At 54.0% G+C, this 17,178-nt stretch overlaps 1 protein-coding gene, 1 pseudogene and 1 gene segment (V, D, J or C); all 3 read right to left on the bottom strand.

Moving 5' to 3' along the window:
• The window catches only part of LOC147355818 (immunoglobulin lambda-1 light chain-like), a 340,682-nt gene extending 336,211 nt beyond the window's left edge, over positions 1-4,471 (bottom strand). For both annotated transcript variants that reach the window (XM_086348950.1, XM_086348951.1), the window contains exon 1: positions 4,372-4,471. In XM_086348950.1, coding sequence (XP_086205076.1) covers positions 4,372-4,426 — 55 coding nt within the window. In that variant the 5' untranslated portion in view covers positions 4,427-4,471. The remainder of the gene's footprint in view (positions 1-4,371) is intronic.
• A 3,384-nt stretch (positions 4,472-7,855) lies between these two features.
• Positions 7,856-8,315, bottom strand: LOC147355817 (immunoglobulin lambda variable 8-61 pseudogene; annotated as a pseudogene).
• Positions 8,316-15,579: 7,264 nt separating this feature from the next.
• LOC147355816 (immunoglobulin lambda variable 1-40-like) lies at positions 15,580-16,256 on the bottom strand. The segment is given in 2 exon segments: positions 15,580-16,035; positions 16,145-16,256. Coding segments are annotated over 2 exon segments (477 nt in total).
• Positions 16,257-17,178: the final 922 nt, after the last annotated feature.

Genomic DNA, 17,178 nt, shown 5'->3' with positions numbered 1-17,178 from the left:
CTCACAGTACTTCTTTTTGACTCAGATATTTAAAGATGTTTTTAGTCTAATTTTATAATCTTTCAATATTAAACGTTTGATATAACAGATTATGCCGATAAATGGGAAACTCATTCTCAGCCCAGACAAAGGTTTCATCTCTGTTTGAGAAACCCTTATGACCGTTACCTGATCTTCATTGGACATGGTGAAGTCTAATGTTCTAACCTTCAATTGTAGAATCCATAGATTTAATGGAGGTGAGTTTATAAGGTCTGTGTCCAAAATAGTGACATTTATCCAATATTATCTCAAACAAGGAAGCACGGAAGGAAAAGGGAGAGAGATCATGAGGCAAAAGAGGAGGAAATGAGCAAGTGAGGAGTCTGAGAGCCGCAACCTAACAGAAAGGGTCTCCCATTTCCTGGAGAGGAGGGCTCTTCAGGCAGCAATCCCCGGAGAAAGGGAGGATCCAGCTTCCTTAAGTGTCAGGGTTCGGGGCAGAGCACAAAGCCTGGAGCAGGAGAGGGACGTGCGGCGGGTAGGAGAGGCCCCCTGGGGCTCCAGGGCACAGATGCTGGACTTCTGCTTCCTCGACATCCTGCTCAGTACCCGTGAGGGACCCTGTGTATCTGGGCACATGGTCATTATGCTTGTATTTGGAGACCAGAGTGAAAAGGGGACAGTTTCGTGGACCCCATAATGATGGACCAGGATGAGAGGTGAGACGGCCTGGATTTAATAGCACAAGCGACAGCAGAGACCTGAACCAGCACTGGTGAGGTCACAGGCAGGGTCAGGGCCGTGATGGGTCGACACGGGAGTACAGGGCAAGCTTTCATCACACATCCCCATCACTCGGGGATTCCCTGTGGCTGTGGTTAGTGATGAGCTGTGTGACACTGATGACCAGCCTCCTCACCAGGCTGGGGTCCAGAGAGATCAAGGATGGGGTGTGGACCCACCAGGAGGCAGAGATCAGGGCTGAAACCCTGAGTGTCCCTCACGTCTGTCATCGGGCACAAAGGCAGGGACTTTGCCTGGAATCTCTTGTCATCACTGCCATGGTGATCCCCGCTTCCCCGCTGACCCTTCTACAGGACATGGGGCCCTTGGACCTGGGCTCATCGGGGGCATCACAAGCAGAGGGACATGGGCACATCTTGGGGAGCCCCTGCTCCTGACAGTCCACAGACCACCCCAACCCTGAAGTAGGAAATGCTCCAATGGGGTGGAGACGAGATGAGGGGAGGGCAGGACACAGCCCACACCTGTGGGTCAGGAGAACCTCTCCCGGGCTTCCCTGCCTCTTGTGATGTATCACCGGCGCCCCTCAATCCTCACGCTCTCTGCTCTGCCCCTTCAGGAGCAGGGTTCACACCCTGGGGGACGATCTGCCTGCCGGGATGGTCCACGGCCTCTGCTGAAGGCGCATCTGGGAAAAACTCCTGCCCCTGATCTCAAGTGAGGGAGCTCAGCTCCACGGCTCCCTTGATCACATGGATGACCAGGGTGTACTTCAGTGGTATCAGAAATTGTTTTCATTTTCTGAGACTTCAGCAAAACTGACTGTACAACTGGGAGTAGACTTATTATGAACCAGAACATACCTCAGGAATTAATGGATTCTGGGGTATTATTTAACATTTGACGGTGCTCTAAGAACAAGCCCCTGACAGGCTGAGGCTCTCGTCCCAGTTTCCCGTCTACCTGTGTCTCTGTGAGAAGCCCTGTTGCACCAGCCTGCATGGTTAGAGATAGCCTCATCCTCAGGCTGCAGCCCAGAGACGAGCAGGAGCCCCGCGTTGGCTGAGGCATCTTTGGATCCAGAAAACCCGCGGGGACCCCAAAGACTGGTTCTTACTGGAGTCTGAGTGGTAGGACCGGAGGACTAAGGAGGGCTCGCTGGCTTCTGCTGGTTCTAGTAACAGCAGAGCGGCCGACACTGATGTCACTGCTCGGGGTGCAGGGAGGCACAGGGTCAGCTGTGGTCTGTGAGGGGACAGGGGTCTCCCCACAGACAGGGCATGAAACCAATGCCAGTCACAAGAGTCCATGGTTCAGGGCTGCTGATCCAATGCTGACACCCACAGCAGCACCAGGGGATCAGCTGTTCTGTGGTGAGAGAAGCCATCAATACACGGGGGTGGACTCAATAGACTTACAACTTAGCTTAACAGTACAACTATGAAATTAAGATTCTCCAAAATACCAAATGAAAATAACAGAAAGCCTCATGACTCCTGAGCGGATCTGAAAATGAGCACGTGTCTGATAAAGGTGGGATTGTTGTGGAGTATTCTAAACTCCCTTTCCCTAAATGACCTCATGAGGAGCGGAAGGACTGAGAAGAGCAGCTGAGGAAGTTTGGGGTGAAAACCTCTGCAGTAAGTTGTGAAGTACGGCCACAACATTCTTATTCTCACCACGTGAAGTGAAATTCAACTTTATGTCCATTTCTGAGCTGCTGCTACAGTGTCCGCTTCCCACAACGTGTGGTAATTGTGTTCCTTTCTCAGTAGCTGTGTCTGAGGCCCGATTCCACCAAACAAAGATCCGCACTGCTTGATTTGGAGCCTATTAGGAAGGTTCCTCTGACACAGTGGAAAATATGTCATTTGGTGTGTATGAAAATTGAGGATAAGTCAAATTTAAGGCTTAAGGGAAAAGGGAGAATTAGAAGGAATAATCCCACTTATTCCAAAATACATCACTGTTAACTGTGGCCCCACAGCCGAGGCGGCCAATGTGCAGACCCCGCACCTGAGTGTGAAAGGGCAGTGACAGGGAGCAGGACACAGGCGTGTGACCTGTGCTCCGTGACCCCACGTGCGGGTGAGGCCGGGAGCTCAGGGTTGGGGTCACTTGCCCCTGGGTGAGGCCTCCTGTGAGCAGCAGGGCTGAGTCCCAGCTGAGCAGGAACAATCAGCCTCGTCGTTGGGCTGGGCCCAGAAATGGTCAGGCGGCCCCACACACCCGGAGCCCGCCAGCCTCGCTGTACCCTGCGGGCGGGTTGTGACTCCTGTGCTCAGAGCTTGGGACTCAGCACGACTGAGACGGCAGCCAAATCGCCCCCTTTGTGCCAACAGTGTTGCTGTTCCCAGGCAGGCGAGTGTGGCTGAGTGTCCCTAGAGTCACTGACCCTGGCTGAGTCCCCCCTGCCCAAGCCCCGGACACCACGAGGGGACAGAGCAGGCTGAGAGCAGGACCTACTCCCTGTGCAGGAGAGAGGCCCAAGGGCTTGGGGGCCTCCCAGGGCTGAGATGTGCTGACGGACCCCCACCTCGGGCACTGAGATAGAGAACTAACAGACACTGTGTCCCCAGTGATGGGAGACTGATTTTTTGTGTCCTTTGAGACCCTCTCCTGGGAATGTGCTGCTGAGGGGACTTTGAGGACAGAGGGGAGAGGAGGAGCCTCCATGCTTGGGCAGATCCCCAATGACCTGGACCCAGGGTGGGGCAGCAGCAGCAGAAGGTCCAGCGGAGCCTGAGCAGGAAGCCCCTGGGCTGCCCCACCTCCCCCAGTGAGACAGGAGTCCTGGTCTAGTTCCTGCTGGCCTGGAGCTCTGGGGGAGCCTGAGAGGCAGACACAGGAAAGGAAGGCGCAGCAGCCTGGGCCTCAGCTCAGCCCAGGGACGGCCGAGGATCTGAAGTGTCCTGAATCAGACACAGCTGGACGCTGTCTCTCTGGTTCTGACCTGACCGTCATGGACTCTGTCCGCCAGGACCTGCCTCTGGCATTCAGGGCCTTCTGCTCAACGTCAGATATTCATATAGTATGTGGTTGCTAAAGAAAAGCATTGGTGAGGGGGCAGAATGAAGAAGATCTGAAAATATTTCCTGGACCAAATCCCTCGTGTCAGGCTCAGACTGCAGTTTTAAATCAAACAGACAACAGAAGTGGCTGCTATGGCAGAGGCCATGTCTGAGGAGAACAGGTTTTTGTCTCACTTCCCCCTGGCCTGGAGCACTGTGCTGTGTTACCACTCTGATAAGATGCACAGAAATAATCTGCCTCGTCCTCAGCCTGGAGCGAGCTGATGGTCAGGGTGGCTGTGTTCCCAGACCTGGAGCCGGAGAATCGGTCGGGCACCCCCGAAGCTCGACTGGTCGCACCATAGATGAGGGTTCTGGGGGCCGATCCTGGGATCTGTTGGAACCAGCTCACATAATTGCCAGTTCCAACGTTGTTGCTGCTTCCAGAGCAGGTGATGGAGACCCTCTGGCCCAGGGAGCCGGACACGGAGGACGGCTGAGTCAGCACAGCCTGGGCCCAGGATCCTGGAAGGGAGAGAGACAGAGATGGTGACTCGGGGGTCCAGACACGACAAAGGGGAGCAAGGCCTGTGAGTCTTCCCAGGGCCCTTCCCCTGTCCTCCCATCCAGTCACCTGTGCAGAGAGTGACCAGGGTGAGGAGCAGAGGGGACCAGGCCATGGTGGACATGTCAGGGCGTCCTGCCTTCTGTGGCCCCACAGCTGAGCAGAGCGTCCCCACACCGCTCCTTCCCTTCTTCATATACTGAGAGGGGGAGGGGCCTTTCATGCAAATGGACCCTCCCAACCCCCACAATGCTCTGATCACCTCTGGGACCTGGCTCAGCTTCCTGTGCCTGAGGGAGGCCAGTGTATGATCAGGGACGGGGTTTCCTGGGGCTTCGGTGTGGGATGTAAAAGCTGGAAATCCAGATCTTAAGGCACCAGAAAGTACCAGGGGGCCTGTCTCTGCTCTCACGGCCACCCCCTCCCCCCAGCCGCCAACCCTCAGGAAAGGCCTCAGAGCGCCCCCTGGTGTCCTGGCCCAAGCACACATCCTGACCTGGTGATAGAGCTCTTGACTCAACTTTCCCCAAAGTGGTTTTGTAATTATACCTTCAGGATGTGTTTGGATAGAAAACAGCAGGCAACTGTAGCTTACCCTGTAGTGCATGTGAATGTTACACAGTGGATGTGTGATTTTGAGATTTTCAATGAACCAAAATCTGTTCATGGAGTAGTAAAAATCTAAGGTCAACCCTTAAAATAGATGCCTAAATTTAACTGAAGAAAATGTTGTGGTTCAGTCACTAGGTTGTGTCCGACTCTGGCTCTGTTTTACTTTTGCATTGCCATGGTAGTATTTCTAAAACATAATTTAATTTTAAAGACTTTCTAACATGTATGGCATCTCCACTGGGGGATTTTATGTCGTAGCAGGACATTCTCTCTGTGAAACAGGGCAGGCTGAGTTATCAGAGCCATGGGTCAGTCTCAGATCTGAGATGAGACACAGGACATGACAAGGCAGATCAGCTGTTCTCAGGAATCTCAGACGGGACCATAGACATGGTCAGACAGAGCAGCAGTCACGGCCCCCGGGCCAGAGCCCCAGGACAGGGTCTGCTTTCCCAGCCCAGGCCCCAGCAGCTTCTCCTGCGCTCACCATGCATAAAATCAATCCCACAGCAGCTGAGCACAGACACTCCTCAGCCAGGAATCATTTCCCAGGTGTCAGGACCACGGTTTCTCTCCCCTCCTGACTCCTCACTCAATGGGCACACGGGACGGAATGTGAGTGTTCAGGGGATAAATCAGCTGCTGGAGGGCTTCCCTGGATCCCCTGGGAAATGAGGGGGAATCAGGGGTGGAACAGGGAGGGGACGACCTAGGGTCACATCTGAGAGCCGAAAACCTGAGTCTTCTCTGGAAGGAAAGGTTAGAGGGGTTCAAGGAGGGGAACGAAGTGAGTGTCCAGTTCAGGAAGTTCTGGAAACATGTCCATGAGTTTCTGTCAGAGTGACCCTGGTCATGACGGAGGAGCTCAGGTGTGGAGTGTTGTAGAAACAGGGAGCCCAGGATAGGGAAGAAGTCATGAATCAGAGGGGGCTGGAGGAGGGGAGAGGCTCTTAGGAAAGAGCTGAGGAGGAATCGGACGTGGCTGAGGGAGTTGGAGGGGTGCAGGGTGTGGACTCTGGGGTCTTCTCCCCTCCTCTGCTCCAGGGAAGATGGTGGGGCCCTGGTGACTATGAACAGGACATCCTTGGCCCATTTGCAGCTTCACTCCCAGAAAGAACTTGAGGGCTCGGGCTCTATGTCTTTCTCCTGTGAGAAAGCTCCTGCTGAGACCTCCAACTCAGTCCAGGGAGCCCAGGGACAGGGCCAGGTCAGGGGAACAATTGGGTGCTTTCAGGTTCTGCCATCTGAGCAGGTGCACAGCGCCCCCTGGTGTCGTGCGTGGGGAATGTTCGTGGTGGGGAAAATGAAGCAGGGCTGCCCTGTATCTTCCACCTGAAAGTCCATCAATTATGGTTGTGTGTTCACTGCCCACCGACCCCACTGCTCTGTGTCTGACTCCGCCCAGGGCCCCTGGGCAACTCCTGTCAGCTGCTCCTTCCATCCAGGGGGTGAGACCAGGCCCTGCTGAGCTGCTGCCCTCAGGGAGGGGAGCCGGGCTGAGGGGCCTGCTGTGCTACACGGATCATGGACGCTCAGCTCCCTGGGCTTCGGCGTCTCGGGGACACCAGGGAGGGAGGGGGTGACCACAGTGCCAGCCACCCACACCCACCTCATATTCAGCACTGATGGCCCAGCTGGGGTCAAGGCTCAGGTGTCTGGCCCCACACTCAGCAGCAGAAGGGACGGGGTGCACACGAGCCTGCTTTTCCCCTCGCTCGGTCTCCCCTTGTTTCTGCTCCATCTCCCAGCCCATTCCTGCTTCCAGGGACGGGACCCTGGGGGCGTTCCACTTGTTGAGGGGCGGGCTACGACCTGGCATCCAGGCACCCGGGTAGTCAATGGGGCGTGTGGGGATTTGGGGAGCCAGTTCTGAATAAGGTTCTTCCAGGAACATAATGGAGAAGGCAATGGCACCCCACTCCAGTGCTCTTGCCTGGAAAATCCCATGGATGGAGGAGCCTGGTGGGCTGCAGTCCACGGGGTCGCTAGAGTCGGACAAGACTCAGGGACTTCACTTTCACTTTTCACTTTCCTGTATTGGAGAAGGAAATGGCAACCCACTCCAGTGTTCTTGCATGGAGAATCCCAGATGTGCGGGAGCCTCGTGGGCTGCCGTCTATGGGGTTGCACAGAGTCGGACACGACTGAAGCGACTTAGCAGCAGCAGCAGCAGCAGGAACATAAATCGTCCCAGGAGCCTCGAAGTGTGTCCTTAGACAACACAGATTTGTGGAAATTCCACCCAATTTCCATCTTCTTTTGAAATTAAGATGTGAATAGTGTTTGGGGGGTTTTGTATTTGTATTGTGAATTGGGAGTGAATGTGTCATGGGATTGCAAACATTCAGACACGACTGAGCGACTGAACTGTGTCATGGGAAGTTAATGTGACTAGGCCCAATTTAAGACAATTCTCAGGGGTTATTTCACAATAATACACAAAGACATACTTCTGGAACGTTGATGTTCTTAAATATTTTGGGGAGGTTCTTGTTAACCACAGATTTTTGCCACCAACAAAAGGCCGTGATTCAGGAGCTCTAGATGGGAAACTGCATTTCTAGAAAATTCCACTACTTGTGTCCCTCCCAGCAAATGAAATATTATTTGTCTGCAAGATCAAGTTCATGACGCTGTACACCTCTTAGTGTGATTTGAATGACAAGAGTCCTAATGGCAGTGGAGGGGGTGTGAGTCTCCCTGTGGAGCCAAGCCTCCTTCCCAACAACAGGGGCAGAGAGGGGCCCCCTTGGAGAGATGGACACACCAGGGGAGAGCTGGGAGGAGACACGTGGCCATGAACCACCGGACAGGAGATGGACCCAGAGCCTCCCTCCCCATGGGGACCCTGACCTGTCCCAGCCCCTCCCTGCCTCTCCTGCCACTAAGCACTGAGCCCTCTGAGCACAAGGGCAGGTTTTGGTAGCACTTCCCCTATGGGCTACATCACTGTGGCATTGTAACTACCAGTTCCCAGACCACAGTAATAGTCGGCTTCTACCTCGGACTGGGCCCCCGTGATGGTGAGGGTAGATTTGTTTCCAGAGATGGAGCCAGAGAAGTGAGCAGGGACCCCAGAATATTGGCTGCTTGTGCTGTAGATAAGCAGTCGGGGAGTCTGGCCCGGGGTCTGCTGGTACCAGCTGGGTAGTTACTGGTAGTGACTGACCCAGAGCTCAGTCCACAGGTGAGGGTGACCGTCCCTCCTGGACACACTGACAGTGCTGGCTCCTGGACCACAGTCTGAGCATCCACCCCTAAAAGGAACAAGAGAGAGACAGGGGTTGTTATGGAGACAAGGGCCCTCAGACCCTGCTTGGAGGTGCCCCAAGGATACAGAGTCCCGGCCCCTGACCTGAGCCGTAAGTGAGGAGCCCGAGCAGAGGCACCATCCAGGCCATGGTGGGGACCCTCCCAGGATGCGGCCTCCTCAGCCTCCTGGGCTGCAGGTGGAGTCCTGGGCCTTTTCATGCCTCCAGCCCGTCAGGAGGAGCAGGGGCCTCATGCAGATCACTTCCTCCTCTCCCTGCCCACGTCACCTGATGTCCCCTCGGGTGGGCGTTCTTGAAGGAGGCAGATGCTGGACCTCACGCAGAGTGGGGACAGCTTGGGGAGGAGCCCCTGAGTGATGGGGTGACGTCTGCCAGCAAATGTGCTCCTGTGACCTTGGTGATCTTGATCCTCTGTCTCCTCCCTGAGTGTCTGAGGCTGAAGGAGGAGTTTGCAAGTCTTCCTCTGGTGCTGCTAAGTCACTTCAGTCTTGTCCGTCTCTGTGCGATCCCACAGATGGCAGCCCACAAGGCTCCTCCATCCCTGGGACTCTCCAGGCAAGAACGATGGAGTGGGTTGCCATTTCCTTCTCCATTGTATACACGCATGCATGCTAAGTCACTTCAGTCGTGCCCGACTCTGTGTGACCCCATGGACAAGCTCCTCTGTCCACGGGATTCTCTAGGCAGGAATACTGGGGTGGGTTGCCATTTCCTTCTCCTAAGTCTTCCTCTCTTGCCCCAATAATCCAGCCTTTCCCACACCTGAGCCTGTCTTTAGAATACACTCTGTCTTCTCAGGGAACCCTGAGAAGTCTGTGTGGTGCTGTCCGTCCTCCAGCCCTGAGCCGAGCAGGAAATCCCGGAGCCTGTGTCTGCTGTGAAGGGTAAGGGGTGGCCCTTGAAGCACTCTTTTAAGCTGTCTCTAGTCCCAGCGGTGGGGAGACCAGGATGGGAGGTGGGCAGTGACATGCGGAGCCGCATGGGCAGGCTTATGGTGACAGCGTCCTGTGCTGTAAACAGCCATGACCACGTGGAGTACCTTCAATAGAACTGCGGGTTTCACGGGTAAAGGTCACCATCTCGTCATGCAATTATGACAGCTGGCAAGTTCAGTTCCAACAAAGTTGGGACACATGTTTCATCATCAGAAATAGAAGAACACGGTATGTGAACAGGTAGGTGTGGTGAGTATCATGGACCTTGTAAAACTCCCTCCCGGGTGGTTCTGGGTGGAGCCGATGGACCCGGGCCGGAGGAGGGGTGTGGGGGCAACGAGGAGGAGAAGGAGCTCAGACACCTCACGTTAACGTGTGTGGAAGAGACGGGAAAGTCTTGTTCATTCTTGTTTCTTTGACATAAAAATGTAAGTACTATTCTTATTTGTATTCATGTTAGATTTGCTGCTAAAGTAACTGTTTAATAAAATTCACGTGATTTTTGTCAGAGGTGTTTGAGAACCTTAGCTCATAGAGGTGAAAAATATATATTCCTACTGAATTCTTTTCTTATTATAGGAACATATTGATGACAGTTTGGCTGAACTTCTGATTTCAAATATTTCACGTTACAAGTGTTAATATAAAGTATTAATAAAATGGGAAGGAATGAGTAAGGGAGCCACAAAAACTGACATAATATCAGTTTCTGTTGTTCAATTCAAAATGTTTAAATTGCAAAATAACACAACAGGGAACGTTTTAAAAGATGCAGATGGTGACAGAGGGTCCTTGCCTGCATCCCTCTTCCACTGGGAACACCCAGGTGTTCTGTGGGCAATGGGGCAGCCTCTGTAGGGGTTAGGGTTTCTCATCCCCTGTCCAGGTATCCTTGGAGGTCGAGGTTCCTGAAGGAAGTTCATTTTTGTTGTATGACCGTCCCTCTGTCCTCAGTTGGATGTCAGGTCTGGGCACTGACCCCACGACAGAGCAGCAGGAACTGAGAGGCAAGCCTGTGGCTCTGAGCTGAGACCTGCCATGTCCCCTGGGGGCCCAGGTGCAGGATGTCACCCTCCAGTGAGGACCCTGCTGCCCACGTGGTCAAGAGCCAAGGAGGAAGGTGCCAGCCTGCCTGGCCAGGACCCTGGGTTCTCAGGACCAGACCCACAGCGCCCCGTGCTGGACTCAGACCTCCTCCTCCCCTACTTCACACCACAGCCTCCTGGAAGGGCTTTCTCACACTTGCAGCTGGGTCTCCCTGATGTCACCGCCCAGGGCAATTGAAGGAGTCGCCTTCCTCTAGTTTGGGCCTGGTCATTGATTTTTCAGGTACCTAATGAGAGATCCAACCAGTCCATCCTAAAGGAGACCAGTCCTGGGTGTTCACTGGAAGGACTGATGCTGAAGCTGAAAGTCCAATACTTTGGCCACCTTCTGCGAAAAGCTGGCTCATTGGAAAAGACCCTGATGCTGGGGGAGATTGGGGGAGGAGGAGAAGGGGATGGCGGAGGAAGAAATGACTGGATGGCATCACCGACTCAATGCACATGAGTTTGGGTGAACTCCGGGAGTTGGTGATGGACAGGGAGGCCTGGTGTGATGCGATCATAGGGTCACAAAGAGTCAGACACGACTGAGCCACTGAACTGAACTGAAAGACCTCAGACCCCTGAACGGTATGCTGACACACTAATGAATTTCAGAACTCCCTGATGTCTGAGTGTGCTCCGCCTAGCTTGTGGGTTCACTGCCAGAACACAACCACCCAGACCTGAATTGCCAGGGTTAAAACACCCAGCATGCCCGTAGGTGGTGCCTGGTCATGATTCTGTCTGAACTTCCTTCCCAGGTAATAGGTCGTCAAGGTTGAATCTGCAGGGCCTCCCGGGACCTTCCCAGCCCAGACTGCATGGCTCCCTTCTTATTTCTCTCTTTGCAAAGAGATAGGAGGCTCTCAGGTACAACAGTTCTCTCTCGGTTACTTCCAGGGGTTCTCATTTACCCTTGATCTTGGTGCTCACAGTCGGAGAAGGCAATGGCACCCCACTCCAGTACTCTTGCCTGGAAAATCCCATGGACTGAGGAGCCTGATGGGCTGCACTCCACAGGGTCATGAAGAGTCGGACACGACTGAGCGACTTCACTTTCACTTTTCACTTTGATGCATTGGAGAAGGAAATTGCAACCCACTCCAATGTTCTTGCCTGAAGAATCCCAGGGATGGTGGAGCCTGGTAGGCTGCAATCTATGGGGTCACACAGAGTCAGACACGACTGAAGCGACTTAGCAGCAGCAGCAGCAGCAGCATGGTGCTCACTCACGGTACTTCATTTTGACTCAAATATTTAAAGATGTTTTTAGTCTAATTTTATAATCTTTCTGTAACAAATGTGTGATATAAAAGATTCTGCCTATAAATGGGAATCTCATCCTTGTCTGGGCTTCTGTTTCATCTCTGGTTGAGAAACCCTTATGACCGTTACCTGATCTTCACTGGACATGGTGAAGTCTAACGTTCTAACCTTCAATTGATAGAATCCATAGTTTTAATGGAGGTGGGTTGATAAGGTATGTTTCCAAAATAGTGACATTTATCCAATATCATCTCAAACAAGGAAGCACGGAGGGAAAAGGGGGAGAGATCATGAGGCAAAAGGGAGGAAATGAGCAAGTGAGGAGTCTGAGAGCCGCATCCTAACAGAAAGGGTCTCCCAGTACCTGGAGAGGAGTGCACTTCAGGCAGCAATCCCCGGAGAAAGGGAGGACACAGCTTCCCTAAGTGTCAGGGTTCAGGGCAGAGCACAAAGGCTGGAGCAGGAGAGGGTCATGTGGGGGTGGGAGAGGCCCCCTGGGGCTCCAGGGCACAGCTGCTGGACTTCTGCTTCCTCGACATCCTGCTCAGTACCTGTGAGGGACCCTGTGTGTCTGGGCACATGGGCATTCTGCTTGTATGCTTGTATTTGGAGACCAGAGCAAAAAGAAGACAGTTTCGTGGACCCCATAATGATGGACCAGGATGAGAGGTGAGACTGCCTGGATTTAATAGCACAAGTGAGAGCAGAGACCTGAACCAGCACTGGTGAGGTCACAGGCAGGGTCAGGGCCGTGATGGGTCGACTCGGGAGTACAGGGCAAGCTTTCTTCACACGCCCCCATCACTCGGGGATTCCCTGTGGCTGTGGTTAGTGATGAGCTGTGTGACACTGATGACCAGCCTCCTCACCAGGCTGGGGTCCAGAGTGATCAAGGAGTGTGGACTTGATCCTGGGCTTGTGGACCCACCAGGAGCCAGAGAACAGGACTGAACCCCTGACTGTCCCTCACCTCTGTCCTGAGTCACAAAGGCAGAGCCTTGCCTGGAATCTCTTGTCATCATTGCCACGGTGATCCCCGCTTCCCCGCTGACCCTTCTACAGGACATGGGGCCCTTGGATCTGGACTCATCACAGGAGTCACAGGGAGAGGGACATGGGCACATCCTGTGGAGCCCCTGTTCCTGACAGTCCAGAGACCACCCCAACCCGGAAGTAGGAAATGCTCCAATGGGGTGGAGAGGAGAGGAGGGGAGGGCAGGACACAGCCTGCACCTGTGGGTCAGGCAACCACTCCCGGGCTTCCCTGCCTCCTGCAATGTATCAGCAGTGCCCCTCACTCCTCACGCTCTCTGCTCTGCCCCTTCAGGAGCAGGGTTCACACCCTGGGGGATGATCTGCATGCTGGGATGGTCCACGGCCTCTGCTGAAGGCGCATCTGGGAAAGACTCCTGCCCCTGATCTCAAGTGAGGGAGCTCAGCTCCACAGCTCCCTTGATCACACGGATGACCAGGGTGCACTTCAGCGGTATCAGAAATTGTTTACATTTTCTGAGACTTCAGCAAAACTGACTGTACAACTGAGAGTAGACATACTATGAACCAGAACATACCTCAGGAATGAATTGATTCTGGGGTATTATTTAACATTTGACGGTTGTCTAAGAATAAGCCCCTGACAGGCTGAGCCTCTCGTCCCAGTTTCCCATCTACCTGTGTCGCTGTGAGAAGTCCTGTTGCACCAGCCTGCACGGTCAGAGTCAGCTTCATGCTCAGGCTGCAGCCCAGAGACGAGCAGGAGGCCCGCGTTGGCCGAGGCATCTTTGGATCCAGAAAACCCACAGGGACCCTGGAGCCTGGTCCTTACTGGAGTCTGAGTGGTAGGACCAGAGGACCGACGAGGGCTCGGCTGGCTACTGCCGGTTCCAGTAACAGCAGAGCGGCCGACACTGATGTCACTGCTCAGGGTGCAGGGAGCCATAGAGTCAGCTGTGGTCTGTGAGGGAACAGGGGTCTCCACACACACAGGCCCTGAAACCAATTCCAGTCACAGCAGTCCAGGGCCTCAGGGCTGCAGCGTGGTCACTCACAGCAGCACCAGCTCTAGGGGCTAAGCTAGCTCTCCCCTGAGAAACCATTAATAAACAGGGGTGGCCTCAACCTACTTGCAACCTTTCAGAAGAAAGTTAACAATGCTGCTGCTGCTGCTAAGTCGCTGCAGTCGTGTCCGACTCTGTGCGACCCCATAGATGGAAGCCCACCAGGCTCCCCTGGCCCTGGGATTCTCCAGGCAAGAACACTGGAGTGGGTTGCCATTTCCTTCTCCAACGCATGAAAGTGAAAAGTGAAAGGGAAGTCCTCAGTCGTATATGACTCTTAGCAACCCCATGGACTACAACCTACCAGGCTCCTCCATCCATGGGACTTTCCAGGCAAGAGTACTGGAGTGGGGTGCCATTGCCTTTTCCAAAGTTAACAATACAACCATTAATTTAAGATTCTCCTGAGATACCAAATGAAAATATTAGAAAACCACGTGAGAATTGATCAGAACTTAAAATGATCACGTGTCTGTACAAGTCAGTGGGAACGTTGTGGAGTATTCTGGATTCACTTTCCCTTACGCTCTTACATGGAGCAGAAGAACAGGAAGAGCAGGGAAGGGGCTTCCGGGGGAAATTTGCGCAGTAAGTTGTGAAGTGTGGCCACAACATTCTTATTCTCACCACGTGAAACGAAATATGACTTTATGTCCATTTCTGAGCTGCTGCTACAGTGTCCGCCTCCCACAATGTGCAGTAATTGTGTTCCTTTCTCAGTAGCTGTGTGTGAGGCCCGATTCCACCAGCCAAAGGTGCGAACTGCTTGATTTGGAGCCTATTAAGCAAGGTTCCTCTGACACAGTGGAAAATACGTCATTTTTTGTGTATGAAAATTGAGGATAAGGCAAATTTAAGGCTTAAGGGAAAAGGGAGAATTAGAAGGAATAATCCCACTTATCCCAAAATACATCACTGTTAACTGTGGCCCCACAGCCCAGGCAGCCAATGTGCAGACCCCGCACATGTGTGTGAAAGGGCAGTGACAGGGAGCAGGACACAGGTGTGTGACCTGTGCTCCGTGACCCCACTTGCGGGTGAGGCCGGGAGCTCAAGGTTGGGGTCACTTCCCCCTGGGTGAGGCCTCCTGTGAGCAGCAGGGCTGAGTCCCAGCTGAGCAGGAACAATCAGCCTTGTCCTCGGGCTGGCCCCCACCTGACTCGGAGCCCTCCAGGCTCACTCAGACCCTGCGGGCGGGTTGTGACTCCTGTGTCAGGAGCTTGGGACTCAGCACGACTGAGATGGCAGCCAAGTTGCCCCCTTAGTGCCAACAGCGTTGCTGTTCCCAGGCAGGTGAGTGTGGCTGAGCGTCCATGGAGTCACCGACCCTGGCTGAGTACCTCCTGCCTGAGCCCCGGACACCACGAGGGGTCAGAGCAGGCTGAGAGCAGGACCTGCTCCCTGTGCAGGAGAGGGCCCATGGCGTGGGGGTCTGCCAGGGCTGAGAGACGTTGATGGACCCCCAATTCGGACACTGAGATAGAGACTAACAGACCCTGTGTCCCCAGTGATGGGAGACAGATTTTCTGTGTCCTTTGAGACCCTCTCCTGGGAATGGGCTGCTGTGGGGGCGGGTGGGGGCGGATTTGAGGACAGAGGGGAGAGAGGAGCCTCCATGCAAGGGCAGAGCCCTCGATGACCTGGATCTAGGGTGGGGCAGCAGCAGCAGAAGGTCCAGCAGAGCCTGAGCAGGGAACCCCTGGGCGGCCCCACTCCCACAGTTTGACAGGAATCCTGGTCTAGTCCCCCGCAGGCCTGGAGCCCTGAGGGAGCCTGAGAGGCGGTCACAGGAAAGGCAGGAGCAGCAGCCTGGGCCTCACCTCAGCCCAAGGACAGCCGAGGACCTGAGGTGTCCTGAATCAGACGCAGCTGGACGCTGTCTCTCTGGTTCTGACCTGACCGTCATGGACTCTGTCTGCCAGAACCTGCCTCTGGCATTCAGGGCCTTCTGCTCAACTTCAGATATTCATATAAAATGTGGTTGCCAAAAGCAAAGCCTTGGTGAGGGCACAGAATGAAGAAGAACTGAAAGGGCTTCCCAGACCAATTTCCTGGTGTGGGGCTCAGACCCACGTTTTAAATCAAACAAACAACAGAAATGTCTGCATTGGCAGAAGATGCTTCAGCCCCGAGAGGCCCGTGACTTGGGGGAGAGCAGGTTTTTGTCTCACTTCCCCCCTGGCCTGGAGCACTGTGACAGTACTGCTACTGTAGTCACCAGTTGCACAGAAATAATCCGCCTCGTCCTCAGCCTGGAGCGAGCTGATGGTCAGCGTGGCTGTGTTGCCAGACTTGGAGCCGGAGAATCGGTCGGGGACCCCCGAGGGTCGACTGCTACTACCATAGATGATGGTTCTGAGGCCCGATCCTGGGACCTGTTGGTACCAGCCCACACCATATCTACCGATGTTGTTGCTGCTTCCAGAGCAGGTGATGGAGACCCTCTGGCCCAGGGAGCCGGACACGGAGGACGGCTGAGTCAGCACAGCCTGGGCCCAGGATCCTAGAAGGGAGAGAGACAGAGATGGTGAGTCTGGGGTCCAGACACGATAGCGGGGAGCACAGCATGTGTGTCTTTCCAAGACCTCTCCCCTGTCCCCGCATCCAGTCACCTGTGCAGAGAGCGACCAGGGTGAGGAGCAGAGGGGACCAGGCCATGGTGGACATGGTCAGGGCGTCCCGCCGTCTGTGGGCCCACAGCTGAGCAGAGCATCCCCACAGCACTCCTTCCCCTCTTCATATGCTGAGAGGGGGAGTGGCCTTTCATGCAAATGACCGTCCTTCCCACACCACCCCCACAATGCTCTGATCACCTCTGGGACCTGGGTCAGCTTCCTGTGCCCTAAGGAGTCCAGTGGGTGATCAGAGGCGGGGTTGTGTGGGGCTTGGGGATGGGAGGTCACAGCTGGGAACCCTGAGCAGAAAGCACCTGGAAGCACCAGGGGACTCATCTCAGATCTCAGCTGCAGACCCACAGGAATGGCTTTGGATGGCCCCCTGGTGTCCTGGCCCAGACATACATCCCGTGACCTAGTGATCAGAGCTCTTAGAGTCAACTTTCCCAAAACTGGCTTTGAAGTTACACAGTTCAGGAAGAGTTGTGTTGGAAAAAAAGATCCAGGTGTAATTTACCCTGTAGTGCATGTGAGTGTTACACAGTGGATGTGTGACTTTGAGATTTTAAATGAACCAAAATGTGATCACGGAGTAGGAAAAATCTAAGGTCATCACTTAAAATAGATGCCTAAACTTAACTGAAGAAAATGTTGTGGTTCAGTCACTAAGTTGTGTCCGACTCTGGCTCTGTTTTAATTTTGCATTGCCATGGTACTATTTCTAAAACATAATGTTCCTTGTAGATTCTGTTCTTTAAATAAGATCATTTTAAAGCCTTTCTGACAAGCATCTCCACTAAAGGATTTTCACGTCTTAGCAGGACGTTCTCTCTGTGAAACAGGGCAGGCTGAGTTATCAGAGCCATGGGTTGGTCTCAGATCTGAGATGAGACACAGGGCATAACAAGGCAGATCAGCTGTTCTCAGGAATCTCAGACGGGACCATGCACATGGTCAGACAGAGCAGCAGTCACCGCCCCAGGGGCAGAGCCCCAGGACAAGGTCTGCTTTCCCAGCCCAGGGCTCCAGCA

Source organism: Bos grunniens, chromosome 17 (genome assembly GCF_055505025.1).
Source record: "Bos grunniens cultivar Pamir isolate PY7600 chromosome 17, Bosgru_T2T1.0, whole genome shotgun sequence".
Classification (NCBI taxonomy): domain Eukaryota; kingdom Metazoa; phylum Chordata; class Mammalia; order Artiodactyla; family Bovidae; genus Bos; species Bos grunniens.
This window is presented reverse-complemented; position numbering and strand designations above follow the sequence as displayed.